Source organism: Choloepus didactylus, chromosome 2, assembly GCF_015220235.1.
Source record: "Choloepus didactylus isolate mChoDid1 chromosome 2, mChoDid1.pri, whole genome shotgun sequence".
Classification (NCBI taxonomy): domain Eukaryota; kingdom Metazoa; phylum Chordata; class Mammalia; order Pilosa; family Megalonychidae; genus Choloepus; species Choloepus didactylus.
In genome coordinates, this window is record NC_051308.1 from 204,531,196 (window position 1) to 204,551,830 (window position 20,635).

The 20,635-nt window shown below is 52.0% G+C and overlaps 1 protein-coding gene across 2 annotated transcripts; it reads right to left on the bottom strand.

Moving 5' to 3' along the window:
- Positions 1-1,287: 1,287 nt before the first annotated feature.
- Positions 1,288-20,585, bottom strand: IPO13 (importin 13). Of its 2 annotated transcripts, XM_037827451.1 has the most exons (20): positions 19,780-20,573; positions 17,322-18,058; positions 12,430-12,570; positions 12,168-12,309; positions 11,895-12,061; positions 11,564-11,684; positions 11,330-11,477; positions 10,713-10,894; positions 10,606-10,632; positions 10,274-10,408; positions 9,993-10,136; positions 8,680-8,760; positions 8,011-8,148; positions 7,727-7,823; positions 4,725-4,777; positions 2,397-2,463; positions 2,252-2,310; positions 2,006-2,095; positions 1,550-1,731; positions 1,288-1,454 (listed from the first exon to the last, which is right to left on the bottom strand). In XM_037827451.1, exons 1-20 carry the CDS (start codon positions 19,861-19,863, stop codon positions 1,358-1,360), a joined length of 2,892 nt encoding a protein of 963 aa, XP_037683379.1. In that variant the 5' UTR covers positions 19,864-20,573; the 3' UTR covers positions 1,288-1,357. The 2 variants fall into 2 exon arrangements, 1 of the variants encoding a protein (XP_037683379.1); XR_005215390.1 differs by lacking the exons at positions 1,288-1,454; positions 1,550-1,731; positions 4,725-4,777 and having other exon boundaries at positions 2,012-2,095; positions 19,780-20,585.
- Between the last annotated feature and the right edge of the window lie 50 nt (positions 20,586-20,635).

Sequence of the window (20,635 nt, forward strand, 5' to 3'; positions counted from 1 at the left end):
AAAACTGAGGTTCAAAGAGGTTAACTACCTGTCTAAAGAGACACATCCAGTCAGTGGCACAATCAGTATCAAAACCAAATATATATGATTGCAGAAACTGGAAATCTCCTAGCTCCATATTCTCCTAGCTTATTTATGGTACATTTAGTTGGGAGGGGATGGGCTGGGGGACATCTGTTTACCATGCAGTTGGAACAAGGGACTAGAGGTACATGAGACATCTCCACCTGCTTGTGGAGAAGTGAGGTGAGAATAGGAATGAGGAAGTATAGGAAAATGGGTACAGTGTGGCTTGAGGTGGATGATGGAGGGCGACTGATGCTGGCTGGCCTGAGAAGAGCTTGGACTAAGGTGAATGGAGGACATGGAATCTGTGTAAAGGTTGGGGAAAGAACAGGAGGAGGTAGGATGAATGTGGGAGTGACCAGTTCCCCCACCATCTCCAAGGAGACTTAAGATTCATGGGTATGAATGAAGAGAACACAGTCCTGCTCTTCAGATCTTACTGAGAAGAGGGCTCGGATGCGTGAGAGGCAGCCCAGGTGAAACTATGACCCAGGAGACAGAAAGCTAGGCAAAGGTCAGAGAGCAGGAGCAGGCCAGAAGCTGTCCCTGGTCCTGACCATCCCATCTGGGAGGTCCCATAGAGCAGGGGAGCAGAATACACAGACAATACTAGGTCCTGCCCATTCCCACACCCAGACCCAACTTAACCTTAACCATGTGCAAATTTCGGTCCCTCCACAACCCCACACCAAAAACCCATCCTGTAACTCAAAGCCCTGCTACATTTCTCCTATCCCAACTGGACCCAGCACCACTCCACTTTCAACCCAAGCCTCCCATTCCCCTATGAAATGAAACTTCCTCCATTCAGCCTTCCTTTGCTCATCCCATTCTCCCAGCTTAGCATGGTAGCTATGGACTAGATCAGCCTTTGGTCAGGGCAGAACAAGTCAGGACACAGCTGGGGCCTAGTACTCAGCATTGTTGATTAAATGACTATATGAATGTATGCATGCAGGAATGTTGGGACTAATTTAATGGAAGAAGGTAGGTGACCTTATGCAGCCCCTACCCCACCCAGGGGCAAAAGCAGTATTCTTAATGGCTCCAGCCTAGGTGGCTTCACTACAGCAGTGCCTCTTCCACACTAGGAGCCAGAGGGTGTCCCCACCACTCCCAGCTGAGGTTTGGGTCCAAGCACCCTCCCATCCTTCCCCCCCAGGCCTTCTAGGGTCACCGAGTTAGGTGGTGGTGGTAGCAGAAAGGAAGCAGAGGCAGCAGTAAGGGTCCAGATTTTACTTAGGGGACAGGGAAAGATAAGGAGGAGGGATGGGTGGAACCGGGGCACCCCTCAGTAGTCAGCTGTGTAATCTGTGCCATGTAGCCCCCGGCACAGCAGTGTGAACTCCTTCACCATCTCTTTCACCCGCCTCTTGTTCACTCGCTCACTGAAGGAGAGAGGGAAGAGCAAGAGGTTAGTATCAGCCACCACCAACGCCTCCTTCTCCCTACCCTGAGCCCATATCACCCCAGCTCTGCTTACCGAAGGATCTGCTGGCTGAAGGTGTCCTTCTGTTCAGGGCTGAGACGCGCAGACGGAAAACCAGGTGGCTGCAGTGCCTCCTTAATCCACATGCTCAGGAGACTGAAGCAGTGTTTGTTCAGGGCGAACAGGATGTCAGCAAAGCAGTCCATGAGGCTGCGGGAGGCCTGGCCCCCGATGGCCTGAGGGAGAAGGGCTGTCAGCACCACCAGGGTCGTTCCTCTTCTGCAGCAAGGGTGCGTAGCCACACCCCTGCACTCCCAACCATTTCCTCAGCCAAGCAGACACAACAAGTGAGTGCTGCTTTTTGAGAGCCAGCTAAAATACTCACAGCATCCCTAACAACTCAGCCATTTAACCAAGGAAGAAACAAAGGATCAGAGAGCTTAGGGAGCCAAAGTCCTGTGCTTCTTAGAAGGCATTAAGGGCCACCCCACCCTGCCTGCTCCATCTCACCTCCAGCACTGCTATGAGCAGCATACGACCATCCTCCTGTACCACCTTTCCCACAGATTCTACTTCTCCACACCGGGGCAGCAACTCTGTCTGCAGAGGATGGAGAGGGCTGTCAGCCCCAGCTCCTTCCCACCTCTCCCTGAGAATAAAACCTGCACACCACACTCCTACCCTGTGGAGTCCTGTGGGCAGGGCAGGACTGGGTATGGGGGATGACAGGGGACCAGGGGGCAGCACAGGACTCACAAAGAAGCCACAGGAGGCCTTGACAGTAGGTGCCTCAGGGAACTTGAGGGCCAGCACAGCTGTAGGAAAGGCAAAGGCAGATCAGATGGGGCTGATGGATCCTCCCAGGGGCCCCAGGCCCATCTGTCCACCTGGCCCCACTTACCACACTGGAACACAGCTTTGACATCCAACTGTTCACACAGGAACAAATCTGGCTTCCGCTTCAGAGCCTGTAGGAGGTGGAGCTGGTAAGCCCAGCCCCAGCCAGCTCCAAAAGCCACCCACCCCCCACTCACCTGCCACCCCAGCCCCCAACTGTGCATCACAGGTAGAGGTTGCCCAAACCAGCCACCCAGCCATCTTTGGGGACCAAGACCACCCCAGAGTTCAGCAGGTCAGGGAAGGAGCAGCTCGAGGGATGTTATGCACATGTATGTGTACATGGATGCATATGTGTATGTGAGAGAGGTTGGGGAGGGTCATAATGAAGAAAGCTTGGGTCTCAAGCCACCCCCTGAGCAAACACCACCTCCCTCCCCTCCATCAGGGCTAGACCCCCTGCATGCTCCAGGTAACCAACAGTGACTTTGCCTTAATTCACATAGACAGTCAAGGCTCCCTGGGTTGGTTGAAGGGGCAGTAGGCAAAATGATGGCAGCTGGATACAGAGCCCCCAGCCCAACAGCACCGCCCCCCTCCCCCATCATGTCCAGCCTGCATTCCTCAGTCAGCTTCCAGTTCCTGCTCTGGAAGAGGGGAAGCAGGGTAGGAGCCTTGAAGCCATGGCTCATACCTTTCATCCAGGCCCTTCTCAGCCATACCCACCCCAGGAGCCAGTGCTGCCATGAACAGATGGAGTGAAGGGAGCAGATGGTCCACTCCAAGTAGTACCAGGACGTGACTGGCACACCCTCGGGTCACAGAGATGCTCCGCACAGCTCCAGTAGTCCTTAAACACTGCCCTTCCCCAGCAACCTCCCAATGCTTATCACACAGACCCTTAACCCCCCAACCCCTCACATACCTTTCATCTCCCCATATTCACTCATGTGAAACACCCCACTTCTCAAACACACCTCTGTCATGCCTCTCACATATACATTCTCCCCACATTTGCAACACGCCCTCACTACATATGCACATACACAAACACCCCTACATTCCAAACCATGTCCACATACCCACATCCTCTACCTCAATCTGCCTACATCCTTCGGCACATCTATACTCCCCCAATATACTCATTCACAAATACACACTCAAACACCCTCACCCCTAAAGACACATCCTCACAGATAACTCACACACACACACAGACACCATCCAGGCACAAAACACACTCCCCACTCCTCCCAGCCCCCCACTAGATTGTAAGTTCCAAGACAGCAAGAACTGTGCCTGTTTTTTCTAACCATTATATCTGCAGCAGCTAACAGAAAACCAAGCATGTATTACATATCCAGTAAATATTTGTGGAATGATTAAGCAAAGAAACATACCATTACCTCAACCCACCGGAGTCCTTGACACACAGGAACCCCCTAATACACAGAACACCCCCATCACACTACCTCCACACTCCCATAGCCCACACATACATCTTCCGAAACACACTTACATCAATATAGACACACCAATACCACAATATACACTCCCATCCTTCATGATATACACTCCCACAGCCAGACACACACATGCCTCCAAGACATATCAACATCTAAAATTTGTTAGTCCGTAACATAAACAAATAACACAAAATGAGCAAAACATATCAAGGATAACACACATCAATGCACACACCCATACTTCAACCACACATTTACCCCAACACCCAACACAATGCACATACTTACAGCAGCCATGGATTTTTATTCCTGTCCCAAACCAAACTCAAAGCATACACAATAAGATCCAACACACTTACACACATACCAAACACAAACACATCCTAACATGGTCTCATAATGGAGCCTGCACCCCACTTGGCAGCAGCAGCACAACTCTTCCAATAGCCCAACTCTGGGCTCCACCGCAGCACACTCATCTTCAGCCTCTCCCTTCGGAGCTCCTCCCAGCCTACCTCACAGAAGTAGGCTGGGGGCACTGAGGCAGACAGTTCCCGGCAGGAGCACGGGGACAATGAACCCCAGGCCCTTTGACTCCAGTCCTACCATTGAATTTCTTGGGCCACACAGGAGCTGCTGGACAGTGACCACCCCATTCCTTCTCCCAAAGCCAGCCCAGCTCCCTCCCTTAGGGATCAGCCTCTCCCTGGTTTTTGCAGAAGACTGAGCTAGTTGAGGCAAAGGGGCACTAAAGGAGGATGTTGGGTTGTCAACTTCCACGGAAACAGATGAAGAAACTCTATTCAACTGAACAGAAAAAAAAAAATTTGTCAACAGAAAGCTAAAAATAGGCTTAAATTGAATTCCAACATAAGAGAAAGAGAAAGAGAGAGAACAGAACGTGAATGAATAAAACTAAAACACACCTGTGCCAGGAGTTGCATAAATGAATCAACAATATCAGGATGATCCCTGGGCCCTAAAATATAATAAAGATGGAACTTAAGAAAAAATTATACAAACAGCAACTCAACCTCATATAGTTATGTGGGACTGAGAGCCTGCAGGGAGACAGCGTGGGGGCACATGAGCAGCAGGAAGCAAGATAAAGAAACAAAACATACAAAAACCATGAACTGGGAGAAGCCCAACAGAAAGAGACGGCAAAGTGAAGGACAGGCCTGCCCCAGCTCCCTCCCAAGGGGCCATCCACCTACTCCCCACTCCTCTTCAGGCCAGTTCCCCCTAGTGTTCCTTTGGTGTTCGAGCAATGCTGGATTCCATGGAGCTGAAGAAACAGCCCCCACACTCTTGTTACAGCTTCTGGCAGATGGGGGTGGCTCCTGTACTGTTCCCTAGCACATACCTCCCCATCACCAGCCATTGAAGAGCAGGGCAGGACTGGTCAGGGCAAGGCCGGGGTTGGGGGTGGGGGGTGTAGGCCTTGGTACCTCCTCTTGAAGCAAGGCTGATGGCCCCAGGAAGGCCAGGGCAGCAGGGCCTGAACAAGTGCCCCCTCACTTTGATGGCCTCAGCACTCTTGGCCTGGCCAAGAAAAGGGATCTATTGGGTCCACTTAAATTGGAGGACTCCTTCCTGGGTAGGACAGTGTCCAGTGTGCTACAGGGCCAGGCATGCAAGCCACTGGCAGGGCCAAAGAGAGGAAACCTTCCAATTAGCTGCCTGATGAGCTCCACCCCAGCAAAGCCCCTTCCACATAGGCAAGAACTCAGTAGAGGGCCAAGCTCAGGGCTGAGGACCAGGCCCCACCATCTGGACACAGAAAGGCTTTGGGGAAACCAGTCAACATGACACCCATGGACTAGTGGGAGGGCAGAGCCCAAGGAAGGGATGGCCAAAACTGGGACAAGTAAGGGGGCCATCCTATCCAGCAAGACAGTCAACAAGCCCAACAAATAAGATGTTGGACACTACTCTGCTTTCAGTTCTGATGAATCCTGTGGCAAGAACAAGGCATGCACCTGGAGCTCCTGCTTGGGCTACTCTGCTCTCAGGAGGATGACTTACATGAACATCTGCCTAAGACACGACTAAGTAGCTGTGTGATCTTGCGTGAGTCACAAATGCTCAGTTTCCCCATTTGTAGATAATCTGCTCTGCTTCCTTCTCTAGGGTGTTATGAGGAGCCACTGATAAAGCCCATCACTATCACACCTGAACCTTGAATTACTCAAATCCTGGAAACTATGGCCCAATGTGTCCCATGCCTTGGAACCACTGCAGAAAATCAGGTTCAATGTTCAGCAGCCATCCTGTCAGAAGGTGGGTCAGACAATGAGGAAGAAAGCTTCCAGGGGCAGAGAGCCTTCACCCTTCTTTATTCAACAGTGTCTGAATGCCTGCTCTATGCTGGCTTCAGTCTGGGCACTGGGGCTGCAGAGAGAAGAGACCCAACCCTGCCTTTGAAGGGCTTTAGTCTAGGGAGAGACACAGAAATGAAAGCTGATTATTGTGTTTGATTGGCGTTGTATCAGTAGTGTACACAATGCAGTTTCAGCATGGAGTTTAGAAGCACTGAATTCTGCACAGAAGGTCAGAGAAGCTTCTCTGAGGACTGATACATGGATAAGGCTGGAAGGAATGAGAGTTCAATAAAAGGCACAGGGTATTCCAGTCAGAGGAGCACCACAGGAAAGGCACAGGGATCAAATGGAACATGGTAAGGAAAAAAGTCAATGTGGCTGGAATACAGGAGTCATGAGGGCACTGGCAGGAGAGGACACTGAGAGGTATGCAAGATCTATGTCAAGTGGGTGGGAGTGGGACAATAACATTGAGGGCAATGGCGAGCAATGGAAAGGCTTTCAGTCAGGGAGAGAGAATGCTCACATATATGTTTTATAAAAAAAATTCTGGCTGCAGTGTGACGAATGGACTGGAGAGAAAGGCAGATGTCAAGGCAAACAGTCTGAAAGTTGTTAAGGTAAACGAGGTAAGCCCCTAAACTGAGGTAGAGGGCCATGGAGGGTAGAGAAAAGTGGGCAGATTGTGGGATAATCAGGAGGCAGGATCAATGGGATTTGTCCCCAGCTGGATATGAAGAGTGGGAGAGATGGCATTGAGGATGACCACACCCAGGTTTCTCCCCAATCTTGGATCTACTCTTTACCCACAGAAGCAGAGGCCAGTATCACTGGACCTGGGGAGCCTCAAATCTGAGACCATGCATCCAGGCAAGACTCATGAGGCTAGCTGAACAGTGCTGTTTCTTCACCACGTTAGGAGCTTGGGTGAGACAGCAGGGGTAGCCTGGAGCCCCCTGCTCCCAACTCTCTCAGGGGGAGGGCTACAGTGAATGGAGGCTGGGACCATAGCCAAAGGTACTTGGCTTTTGGCTTTAAAGGAGGAAATCTCAATGCAGCAAACCAAAACTCACTGAGTACTTTGTGTGCAAAATCTCCAAGTCAGGTGACTTAAACAGGCTATTTCAATACCAATCACAATCCTTTCAAGTATGTTATCTCCATCTCACAGATATGGAAAGGAAGGCTTAGCATACATAGGTGATTTGCCCAAGGTCACACAACTAGTTGGTGGTGATAAGATTAGAATTTAGGTTTATCTGACTTCAAAGCCCATGCTCTTTCTACTCTATCCCAATAAAAACGAGCCAGCCTGGCCCCTCGGTCCCTCAGAGCCTCTGTCCCCACCTTCCCCCACATCCAGACTTGCCCCAGGCCAGCAGGCAAGTAGAAGACATCATTCACCCACTTATCCACTTCAACCTAAGGCATCAACTATTTGTAAGGTGAAATTTGTACTGTGCTTGATCCCATAAGTTTCCCATCAAGTCCCATGTGTGAATCAGGGGATAAAGGAGAACAGAGTGGGCAGCTTTGGCTCCCCCTTCGGGGAAGCAGAGGCAGTGGCAGTGGCGACAGCAGCAGAGACCCTGGTCAGGACCTACCTTGCTGGAAGAGAGTAAGTGTGACCGAGGTGACGAGCAGGAAGAGGGCCTCAATTGGGGGAAAGTGGGCAGGCTCATGAGCAAAGATGTGGACCAGCTGCAACAAAGCAGGGAATGCAGGTCAGCTGAGATTCAGTCTCACCAGAACAGGTCAACATCCCTGGACTTCAGGTAAGGACCCCAGCCATGGCAGCTACCCACCCTACCCAATCCCAAGAAAGCAGAGAGATATCTCTGGCCAGGATGAAACCTTGAACACTGGCTGCCCCAATCAGAAGGCCCACCTGTCGAGTGAGGTCAAGAGCAGAGGCCTGGGGGATGGTGCTGTACATCCGACCCAGCATTTCACACAGCTGCGGCACCATGGGGGCAAAGTCATCTAGCAGTGTCTTAACAGACTTCTCAAAGATGGCACACACCGCCTAGGGAAGAAAGCAAATGAGACCTGGTAAGCAGGTCACAATCAGCTGGAACAGGATGGAGGCCCTGCACAAAGAAGGGGCCTATAAGCCCTGCCTGGCCCTCTAAACCAAGGAAGATAAGCAAGTCTGACTCACACTGAAAGGCAGAGGGCAAAAAAGGTCCTTTTCAGAGGGGTGCGGGATGTAACTTTGTAGCTTAACTCTTGCTACTTACATCTGTACCTTTTCTTCTCAGGGATCAGCAGGACAACAAAAACCTGAATTGAAAAGGGACCAAAGGCAGGTCTCTGATTGTAAAACTGAACCCTGACTGTCACTCAGCCTCAACATTATAGTCCTTTGGTCTACCACTTCTTATGATTTGGGAGAATTTTGAATGTCTCCCCAAAAGATTCCTTGTATTCATGGGGCAGGATTCATCTCCCTATTTCCTCCAGACTATCACAAAATGAAGTGGGGAAACAATACCTTCCTCCTGCTCCACCTCTGAGCAAAGTCATCATGGGGCAGAGAGCAAGGGCTGGTGCTCACCTCCACCACCTGGGCATCATTCAGCCATTTGCTCAGCACCTTCTGGATAAGCTGGAAGACCTGCTGCAGTACCACCACCACCTAAAGACACAGGGAGAAGTGAAGTGCCCCCACCACCATCACCTACCTTAGAGGGACTTGGTAGGAGTGGGTGGGACAGGAGTTCAAACTGATTACCCCAGACTACCCACTGAAGACAGTGCAGGGGAGATGGGACACCCCTGGGAGGAGTGGTTTGCTGAGCCCCTTCAAATTAAAGAGGAGGCCATCCTGGATTCTAGGGATCATTTCAGAGGAAGCCATGAACTTCACAAAAGTATTTAAACTTTAACTTTTTTTTTTAATCACTCCCTATCCATGTCTGCTCAATAAAGCCCTTTTAGTGCCAAAAGCCTAGGTCTAGTACCTGGAGGAAGGGAAGCTGCTGTCTCACTCCAGATAGCCTTGGCATAGGAATCTCAAGGAATGGGTAGATAGGGGCAGCTTATGGAAGAGCAGAGAGCAGACTGAGGTCCTGGGAGGTGAGGGATGCAGGAGGGCCAGTACCATAGAAGAAGGGGCTCTGTGGGAGGATGTGGCCCAGGCTTGATCTGGAGTCAAAAGGGTAACTGTAGCTGGGAGGGGGAGTTGGGCCGAGGCACTAGGATGCCTGTGGTTCCTTTTCTCCAGAAGAAACCCTGGAGGGAGCACTGGGAACAATGACAGAAGCACTCCCTCACATTTGTCCAGAACCTTACAATATGCCAAGTACCTTCACTCAAGACCACATCTGATAGCCAGCACAATTCTATTCAAACTATGTCCATAGTTTTGAATGGGAAGGTGAGGCTTATAAATGGTCCTCTTGAATTCCTATGCCCAAGTTTATCACAGTAGTTACAACAATGCTTAACAAACATCTTTTTACATGTATTTCCTCTAGACTGGGGGCAACTCAAAGGCAAGAACTATTAGATGCTAAGCATGTAAAAATCCTTAGTGCATGCAGGGGTTGAACAGGGGCCCATCATAACATCACTTGTGAGGTGAAGAATAATGTCAGTGTTCTCCATGGGGCTAAGGAATCACAGTGACATCACCCTTCCTTGGGGCTGGGAACAAAGACAACATCACCCATAAGATTGGGAGAAACAATGACATCATCATCTACAAAGTTAGGGGCAATGATAAGGTCATTCACAGGGTCAGAGGACCAAATGACATCTGACCCCCTGAAGGGGCTAGGGGAACAATGACATTACCCACAGAGTTGGGGAGTGACAATGACATTCTCAAAGGGTTGGAGGGATAATGGTAATGACAATGTCACCCACGGGGTTGGGTCCCTGCGGCACTGGCAGCTTCCGGAGCTCAGGGCCTTCGTGCTCATCCTCATGATGACTGACGTCCAGCGTGGTGAAGAGGTTGGAGAGAAGCCCCAAGATGTGGACAATGGCCAGTTTGTTGGAGGGATTGGGCTATGGGGAGAAGCAAGCCAAGCTCTAGATCTCCTAGCCCTGGCTGGGTCCGCTGACCCCATCCCGCAGGCCACAACCCACACAATGGGAGGCTCCAGAGTCCCAGTCTTGCTCCCTGGCCCCCAGAGCTCACTCACGATCTCCTCTGCCAGCTTCTCCAACTGCTGGATATAGGGCGAAATGAGTGAGTGCAAGTTCTTAAGGATCTCCTCCACCTGCAGGGCTGACAGCAGGAAGCCCAGTGCCTGCATCAGCCACATGCACTGGCTCGTCTGTGGGGTAGAACATGGAGGGTCATTCCCTGGACCTCATCTGGTTGAGGGTGGGGATGAGAATAAGCCTCTTGGGGAAGGTTCCAAGGACAGAGAATAAGGGATAAGGGGCAGAGGGAGGCAGAATACAGGATTTCTGGGATAAGTAGATCCTCACAATACCCCCAAGGAAATCCCTAGAAACTCTTGACCCGTACCTTGTGGATCTGTTTCATCAGCACATCCTGAGAGTGAAAGGAAGATGGTATCAGTACAGTACAGTGTGCCCCGAGGCCCAGCACCACCCAGGGCTCTGCCTGCATACCTGGGACACAGCCACAATGTTGGCAGCATAGGGCGGTAGGTCATACTTGCACTCTCGGCAGATCTTCTTGAGGGTGGACACAGAGGAGACTGAGAGCTCTGGGTTACCTAGGGCATGCAGCACGAGGGGCAGAACACTATTGATCATGACGGGATGGTCTGCCAGCCACTCAGACAGAGCTCCTGGAATAAGAAGGAAGAGGGATTTCTAAGGCAGGCCAGGCTGGCTTAGCACCATGTCCCTGTGAGGCAGGCAGAGCTGCTGGCAGGGTCAAGTTTCAGCCCTGGCACAGAACAGGAGCCTCAAGACTGAATGAGCAAATATGCATGTGCAGGCTCAAACATGAGCCTCACAGCTGAGAAGTAGGAAGAGGTTGCACAACAGAGGCCCAGCCACCAACAGCATACTAGCCCCACTGACCACAGCTCAGTACACTGTGCCAGGGCAGAGTCAGCTGGCTATGATGCTGATTGTGTGTGTGGGCATGTATGTCTCTCCCATTTTGGTTGGGACCCAGCAAGCTGGTCATGGCTAGGGATGGGTCCCCATAAGTGGTGGCCTGTGGCCTGTGGGTCCCCATGGATTGTATATGGTCATGGGTGTGTGCCATGTCTCACCGATGGTGAACATGACTGTATCTGCCAGCTGCACGTTGCTAATGCTGATCCGTGGGATGAGGCCGATGAGCCCGGGTACCACATCAGAATAGTTGACATCGATGGTCTCTGCGATGGATTGGAAGCCATAGAGCAGGGCCTCTGTGTGCTGGGGAAAGAGGATGCCACTGGCTTGGCTCAGGAAGTGGGTGTGACAGGTCTGAGAGGACTGAGGGAATCAAGCTTGGGAGGTACCTGCCACGAGTAGGGCTCCTCTGAACTGGTGAGCAAACGGCCCAGCTTGTCATAGAGGTTGCTGAGTAGCTCGGCCCCCAGCATCTCATAGACATACATGAGAGTGTCTGAGATGTCCACCCTGAGAAGTAGATGAAGGTCTTAGACACTGCCTGGATCCTGCCTCCAGCCCAGAAGCCCACCCTAGTACACTCACAACCCCCTGAAAAAGTGCCTAGAGAATACAGGAAGGAGCCCCAGGATTCAGGTAGCCTGGCTTTGAGCCCCACCCCTCATTACCTCCATTATTTCAGGACTACATTTAGAGATAGGATTGACCTGCTATCATCACCTGTAAATTCGGAACTGCTCCTTCTCATCTGATGACCAGAATCCATATTCCTCATCAGAAGGGAATTGGGCCTTGTGCAGAAGCACATCCACCAGCTGGAAGTAGACTGGCCGGTACACCTGCTGGTACACAGCCTGCTTCTCTGCCTCAAAGGACAGAATATCATCCTGAGAGAGCCAGGGAAGAGTTAGCTACTTCACCAGCAGCCATAGAAACCCACGATCCACTCTCTTCCACCAGGCCCCAATCTTACTGGAGGTTACATAGACATACCTGCAGCGTGTACCAGAAGGTGAGGGTTAGGGAGCTGGTGGTCTCGTTGACAGGATAGTGGCCAGGGATGCCTGTGCAGAACATGATCATGTTGACAAGTGCCAGGAAACTCTGCCAGTGCTCCACTTGGTCCAGCAAGGCCCTTTGGGGGGAGGAGACATAGTAAAGTCATTCTGCACCCCCCCCACCCCCGCAATGGGCCCTATGACCTTGTGTCTTAGAGGGGCCTGCTATCCCACCACCAGCAGCCCCCACTCCTCACCGGGAGTGGTTCTCGCCCAGAGCCACAGCAATACGACAGATGCCATGGGAGGTCTCCATGTCCCCATTCTGCACTGCCTGTCGCAGTTGATCCTGCAGTCCCAGCACCAGTGGGATGAGTTTCAGGAGGGTGTTCACGTACCTGGAGGCATGAGGTGAGGAGACCATCAGAGCTGCCTGCCCTACTCCCCACCAACTGTAAGACAAAAACACAGTCTCCCTGTCTTCCATCAAAGCCCCCCTCCCCGCATCAAATCCTAAGCAAAAAGAGGTCAAGATCCATATAGCAGCTTTGATGCTGCTGTGTTGGGAAGAACCTTAGGTCAGGGACCTCCAGAACACTGAGGAGGAAATATTAGAAGGTCAGTGGTAGGGAAGATGGAGGAAGAATGACAGGCTCAAGAGTCCTGAGACACAGTTAAAGCAGAGTTTAAAAGGCAGCAATAACTCATGAGAGCCTCAGTTCTCATCATTCCCTTCACCTACTATCACTAAATCCTAACTCCTGTGTAGTCTGGTGGCAGTAGGAGAGAAATAGATAAGTTCAGGGAGAGCCAAGGGGCAAAATGAACAAGACTTGGTGAATGAAGGATATGAAGATGGGGAGGAGTCAAGGACAACTCTCAGGTCACTGGCTGAGCAACTTCAGTAGATGGAGGAGCTATTTACTGAGACCTGGAGGGGTTGGTGGAGGCAGGAAGGTGATAAGTTCAGTGTCCGGCATACTGAATCAGAGGCACCTGATTCCACCTGATATGCAGGTTGAAGTGTCCAGAAAGAGTTAGACATATATATAAAAAACAAACAAACCCTGAAACCCAGAAGAGAGGTTAGAGCAAATGACAAAGATTTGGTAGGCATCAGTAAACTGGTGGTAACTGAGGTTAAGGGAGTAGATGGAAATTACCCAGGGAGAAAGTGTTGAATGAAAGAAGAGGTCCAGGTCAAAGCCCTGAAGCACAATGATCCCTAAAAGAGGAGCAGAGGAAGCAGATTGAAAAAAGACTTCCTCCATCCCACCAGACACTTCCCCAGGAGCCTGCTCTGTGGAGACTGGACTAGGTAGTGGAAGCGGTACTCTAAGGATGGATCAGCTGCCTGGCACCCTGCTGCTGCCAATCATAGTGTTGTCACTATAGCTGTATCTATGGAGGGAGGGGGAACTGAGGGTCCAGAAGGAGTTCTTTCTGGACGTCCCCCCAAGCAGGTTGCTAGGCAGGTAGCCTCACAACCTAGAGAGAGGAAGCGAAGGACAATAAAAGGCAAGTAGCTCAGGGATGTTGCCCCCCTTCTACACACCCCTATTTTGGTGGGATAAGGCAGCTATACCAGGACTCCCCCCACCCTCCACCCCACCCCCTACCCCAGCCTTAGAGTGCTGCCCAGAGACAGCTGTGATAGCTTCAGTCCCATAACCCTGACACGGGCTGCACCACCAGACAATGGGCACCTTCAGGCCAGACTCTGACACAAAGAGTAGGGGCAGGGGCAGGGCCGTGGCCTGCATGCTCTTCAGCTGCTGAGAGGGGGCAGGAGGTAGTGCCCTACCCCCACAGCATCCCCACTGTATTATCAGGTTCCCTCAGACCTGCCAAAGTTCATGTGGACAGTAGGTACTCAAGCTCCTCAATTTATCTTGTTTGGACCTCTTAATAAGATAAATCAAGGACAACATAGTCCAAAAGGGCTCAAGGTCAGACAGCAAGTTGCAGGCAGATTCCAGGTTGACACAGCCCCGCATTTAGCTATAAGCCTGCTTCTCTTTCAGGGCCCAGCATGAATGTCCACAAAGGATCGATGCAGATCTCAGTCCAGATCCCAGTCCCAATTCTGTGGGAGTGCCCAACAGCCTGTCTAATTCATCTTCCCTCCTCCCCCAGCTCTAGCCCCCAATGAAAAGCTTTTCCAGGATTAAAAACATATTTCAGAAAATTAACAAACAAACAAAAAACAATCTGAAGGAGAGAGCCTGGCAAGGAGGAGCAACCCAGAAAAAGGGTGGCCTGAGTGCAAGCTCAGCCAAGGCAAGGGCAGGTGTCAGGACATTCGGGGAAGGCAGGTGACCCAGGAGTCATAGCCAATGAAGGTGACTTTCTGAAGCCAAAGCTAAGAAACTGGACTGGAAAGAGCAAGGCCCAAGACAGAGTTACCTCTTGGAGGTATGATTGCAGGCAGGGTACAGCCCACCCATGGGGGAAGTCCCTGCATGGACTTTCCACCAGCTGTGCTGGGGGCCTATGTGTGGATAGGAGGATAAGCCTGAGGTCCCAGAGGTATCTAGGTGTGGAGGAGAGAGACAGTGAGGAAGTCTTTAGGGCTATGGCTCAGGCTAGATTCAAGAGGCCCAGCTCCAGTTGGTCAACTTAAGCAGCTGGGGGCAGGACGACAAGGACTTCTTGGCTGCCTCTCACACTGAGCTCAGCCCAGACCTGCAATTAGAGCTTCAGGAGCAGAGCTGAGAAAATGGGGAGAGTTGCTAAGCAACCAAGGGGGCCGCAGCCAATGGGCACCCAGGAGGCTGTGGGTTCCCTCACTGGCTCCTTGCTTGCTCATTCGTTCAGAGAATGGGCATCAATTACCTGCCAAAGCCCTTGAGAGTGGCTGGGCAGGTAAACCCGGGTGTATCCAAGGACACCACACATTACCCACCTACTCCTGTGGCCTGGCCAGTTCCCCTTGTCCACCAACTTGCCCAAGCCCAACCAGCAGTCTAGCTTCAGGCTGTCAAGAGAGGTCTTGACCTGAGAGTTGGTGTCCACCTCAAGCTGTTGGTGCGGAAACCAGGGAAAAGGGAGCATACGAACTGTCACTGTAATAACAATACTAAAGACTAGTAACCACTGTTCAGGGAGTACTTCCTGTGTGCCAGGAATCATGCTAAACCCTTCATAGACATTCTTATTTAATTCTCACACCCAAATATTATCTATTGAACACCAGGATGAGACCCGGTGCACATTATCTTATTTAAACTTTTCCAACAGCTCTGAAGGGTTAATATGATCACCACCATTTTATAGATGAGAAAACTGAGGCTTACCCAAGGTCTCAGATCCAGTAACTCAGACATGATGAGGCTTGGGCCATTCACCATTCCCCCATGCAGTCTCTTTCAGTGTTTCTCCCTCTCCAATTCTGCCAAGGATCCCTTCCCAAAGCTGTACCTCAGAAACGTCAGCTTCAGACCTTCAGTCTTACCCATTCCAATTCTTTCCCCAAACTTATGCCAAATATCTCATCATGCCATTTTCCCCTGCTTAAAATTCTTCAAAAACTTCACATCTTGCCTCGGACAAACACCAAAATCTTAAGCTTTGCCTACAAGGTACTGGATGATCTGGGCCCTGATCTCCTTCCACTCTGGCCCTAAACCACACTGTCTCATCCCACCCAACAATTTACAGCTCAGCAGACTCACCAGGCTCTCACACCCTCAGAGTTCAGACTTTTTGTCTGACTGGAATGTCCTCCTCATATCTATCACTGCCACCTGGCTAACTCTTACACACCCTTCAAAGTATATCTCAGTTGTCACCTCCTCTGGGAAGCTCTCACACCCCCTAGATTGGATTAAATGAGCTCCTATAGCCTGCTGTTTTCTCTATCAGAGCATTCATCACGTTGACTGCACTTGCCCATTCATGTGTTCACTAGATTGCGAGCTTCCGAAGCTCAGAAGTCAACCCCATTCATCTTTGTGTTCCCAGTGCTTCACATGGAGTCTGACACATAGCAGGTGCTCAACAAACATTTGCTGAACAAACACTTCACTATACTCACCTTCTTTTGGGTCCTTGAACGTATCATGGTGCTGCCCAAACAGGCCTTTGCACCTGCCGTGGTTCCTGAAGCCCAGAATACTCTCTTCACCTCCAACTCACCTCCCTACCCCCAACCCCACCCTCTCACTTAGGCAACTCCTACTTTTTGTCCATTCCAAAAATATTGAGGGCTACAACATGCCAGACACAACAGTGACAAAATAAAATTACACAGTCCCAGTCCTCACAGAGCTGAGACTAATGGGGAGACATACATTAATTTATAGTGAAACCATGTTAAGGGCTAAGAAGGAAAAATACTGGGAGTGCTGGGAAAATATAATATAGAGGACCAAACTTAGTCATGAAAATTACCAAGGACTTCCCTGAGGAGATGAAGTTTACACTGAGCTCTGACAGGTGATGGGAGGTGAGGAGGGGGGATGTGCTCCAGGCAGAGGTGACATGTTAAAGTAAACGGGATGGCTCACAGGCTGGAATGAGCATGGAAGATTCAAGGAACTGAAAAGACCGCGAGGCGAAAGAACATAGAAAGCAGTGTGGCATGAGATGAGGCTGGTGATGCCAGATTGTGCAGCACCTTTGCCAGGCACATTAAGGATTCTGAGCTTTATCTAAGAGCAGTGAGAAACCACTGAAGGATTCTGAGCAGAAATAAAAATTTAGACCCTCATTTTCAAAAGATCACTCTGGCTGCTGGGTGGACAATAAAGGGCACACAAGTGAAAACCAGGGGACTGGTAAGAAAGCTCTGCAGTAATCTGGGGAGAGAGATGATGACAGCTTGTACTAGGGTGGTGACAGTGGAGATGGAAAAAAAAATAGATTTGCAATATGGTCAGGAGACAGAACTGTCAGGACTTGGTAACTGAAGGGTTGAGAGAAAGAACAGAGTCAAATATTTTAATTGAAGAATTCATTGGATGATTAGTTGTTTAATGTCTGTCTCCTGCTCTCAGGAGGACAGGAACTGTGTCTTATTTGGTTTCTTGCTGAATCTCCAGCATAGGACCAGGCATGCAATAGACACTCAATTAGCATTGAGTGGTTGGAAGGATGTGTGGCTGCCCATGTAGGTTGTCCCTCTCTGGGCAGGCAGGGACCAACTCACCTCTGAGCATCAGGCTGTGAGATGGCATTGACAATGGCCTCCACACTGCTGTCAAAGAGCTCTGAGTCCTGCAGGGCAGCGAAGGCAGCCTGAATGAGTGCCTCACAGTCCTGGAGTGGCACCTCCAGCTGTACCCAGCTGGAGAAGCACTTGAGCACCTTCTGACGCACACAGCTGGGTGAGCTGGGCTGCTGTAGCAGCTGCTCCAGCAATGGGAAGACAGCCCCGCACTCCACTGCCAGACTGGCCCGCACCAGGCCTTTCCGGTACTGGGGCAGGCGACTGGTCTGGAACTCCTCAGGCAGCACTGTCAGCAGCTCTAACAGGGCCAGGCAGCGGCCCTGGCCATCCACTGGTGAGTCCTCAGCCTGAAAGAGCCGTACCATATCGGCCACAGCACATGGCCAAGCATCAGGCATCATGCTGAGAGCCAATGAGGCCAGTGCCACACACAGCCGAGTCAGCACAATCTTGGAGCCACTGGCAAAGCGGGTGATCTGGGTGAAGAGCTGTGCCTTTAGGCTTTCATACTGGTCGGTGGGGATGTCACTCCAGTAGCGAGAGATCTTGATGTGCAGGGCACTGGCCCCAAAGTACTGGATCTCAGGCACCTTGTCGGGCTGCAGCAGCTGCCAGCTGAAGTGCCAGGCCTGTGGGGAAACCTGGGCCTGCATCAGCCACTTCTGAGCCAGGTTCTTGTTCTCGATGTTGGGGTCATAGTAGAGCTGGTGCAGCGCCTGCAGGACAGCACAGGACTGAACAGGTGCTGACCGCTCTGGATCCTGCCAGAGCCCAGAACGGAGGGTGTGATTTGGTTCTGCGAGACTGCTCCCTCTCCCTGAACAGGGAGCTGAGCAGGGCAGAAGAGCTCAGTGCTCTGCAGTGTTTCCTGGGCCCAGGGTCCTGCTGATGTCTTAAGCCTGAACCGTGCCCACGCTCTACCATATCCTCTTCTCCTTTTAGCAAAATATTATGGGTTCAGAGAGAGAACCTCCATAGGAAAGCAGCAAAAGAGGAGGCCGATATCCCCAAAGAGTAAAGGGCAAGGCCCAGGTGGAAGGAATGGCTCCTTAGGGATGAAACTAAGCCTGAGAAGAGCCTGGAACAGCCTGAGGGGCTCTGACCCTCCCAGACACATCTGTTCTCATCAACTCCAACAGCCCCATTCAGTTCCCCCAGGATCATCCCTAGGTCACTCCAGATGCTGGCACCAAAGCCGGTGTGAAATCTGAGCAGCACTAAGACTTCTGTCAAGCATCCCTGGGGCAGAAACATACTGGAGGAGAAGGTGAGAGTACTCTCAGAGAACACAGGTGAGGGTCCAACAAGCTGGTCCAGAAAAGCCTAGGCCATAGCTGTAGCCCTGGCAAATGTCTGGCCTGGAGCTCTCATCTAGCAGAATCCCCAGTTCCCCGATTCCATTGGGACTTCATGCAGTATGAAAACAGTGGTGTATCTCCCTGGTAGCACAAGGAGCAGTGCACCACCATGGCAACACTGCCCAGCCCCAAGGGGGAGAAAGTGAGGCCAGGGCCGTGATCCCAAAACAGGCTCCATCTAAGTAGGCTTAGCCCTACCTGTAAGCCTGCCAGCCAGTTATGACCACTGTCCCTTGTTTGTCCCTTCAGGGATGGTAAGGCAGGCAGAGAACAGAAGCAGAAGGGTTTGGCACAGTTTGGCTTGGCAAGCCGGGCTCAAGAATAACAAATGAATATTTGCAACCAGCTCCTGCTTCCCAGCAAGGTGGCCTTAGGCATCTCCCCACTCATCCCAGGGGGCATGCATTCCTGCATTCCAGTCTAGAAAAGAACCAGAAAAGCCATCCAAAAGAGGTGGACTAGGCAGTGAGGCAGCCTGAGAGGGCCATGGCAGGGAGCTATGTGGCTGAGTGAGTAGGGAGGATGCCAGCAGGGTCAGAGCCCTCAGACTGAGCACAAAATTAAGGCGGTCAGCCCCACTCCCACCTGCTGAGGACTGATCTGGGCTCCATCCAATAAAGGAAGGCTCCTTCTCCAAGCAAAAGTGAAAACATAACCCATATTGTTTTAGTTCTAGATTATTTTCTGAGCCCCTGGCTCAAACAAAATCAGGGGCCAGGATGGTCCAGTGTCAGCATGGTTCCCAGACACTGATCTGCAGGTCTCCTGGGTTCTTGGTTTCCTCCTGTACCACTCATGCAATTCCCGTGGAGGTCTAAGCCATTAGCACCCTGGAGGGAACATCCCAAGACCCTAGAGTATCTGTCCACAGGCGATCCATATCTAAAGTAGGCCATAAATAGCCCATTAGGCAGACACCGCAACAATGCTGTCCAGTCTGATCAGACAGACAGCAACTGCCAGGTGCTCTGGAGGCACCATCCCAGTGGGCAGCCAGCCCAGACCTGAGCTCTGGCCTTAATGTCAGTCCCCAGAACTTCTGCTCTGTCACTGGATTACCCACCCCAGGGCCCTCATACCTTCTCCACGTTCTCCACAGTGAAGTCCAAGGCTGGTGCTGCTCCAGCCCCTGCAGCCCCCGGCTGCTCCTCCCGCCGCTCCATCTTTGTTCCCTCCCCAGTAGGGAGGTGGACCCTGACCCGTCTCCTGCCCCAGCCCCTGGGCTGCTGGCCCCCTGCTAGACCCCAGCTTGGGTACCCAGGGAGAGGTGGGGCGAGGGGGGGCCCAGGGCGGGCATGGCTGCCGAGGCCTCCCCACCTCGGTTGGGGTGGGGGGCTTGCCAAGAGACTAAAGCGGGTGCTCTTAGGAGACCCCCTGACGGGGACTCCGCGGAGGGAGCCGTCAGTTGAATAGCTCTTAAGCGAGGGTCCTAATGGTAAGTCACAGCTCTGCCTCCAGTCCAGAATCTGTCAGGAAGAGGTCATGGGGGAGGGAGGCCTGTGGAGCAAACCGAGCCCCTGACCCGCGAGGGGTGACAGGGTCGATGGCCTGTACCCACAACACCCTCGTCTCAGGAGTTCTCGGGTTCTCTGAGGAGGTCACGGGCGTGGGGGGTCACGGGGGAAACAGCCCTTCGCGGGTTACGGAGGTGTCCAACGAAGCGCGGGGGTGCAGCTTCGCGAGCCTGCAACGAAGAGTCCGTGGAGTTGAGGGGCTGTGGCAGGTTCCCTCCGCTCCGCGCGGCCCGCGCTCTTCTCACCGCCCAGCTCCGACAGAGGTATAGCTGCTGCCTCCGCCCCAGTGACTGACAGGCGAGCCGGCCTGGCCGGGACGGGGCGGGGACCTGGCGAGGCGCGGGCTGCCCCGAGCGCCTGTCCCCGGCACCACCCACTCAGGCACCCCCGCCTGCCCTGGCCGGGCCCGGCCCGACACAGT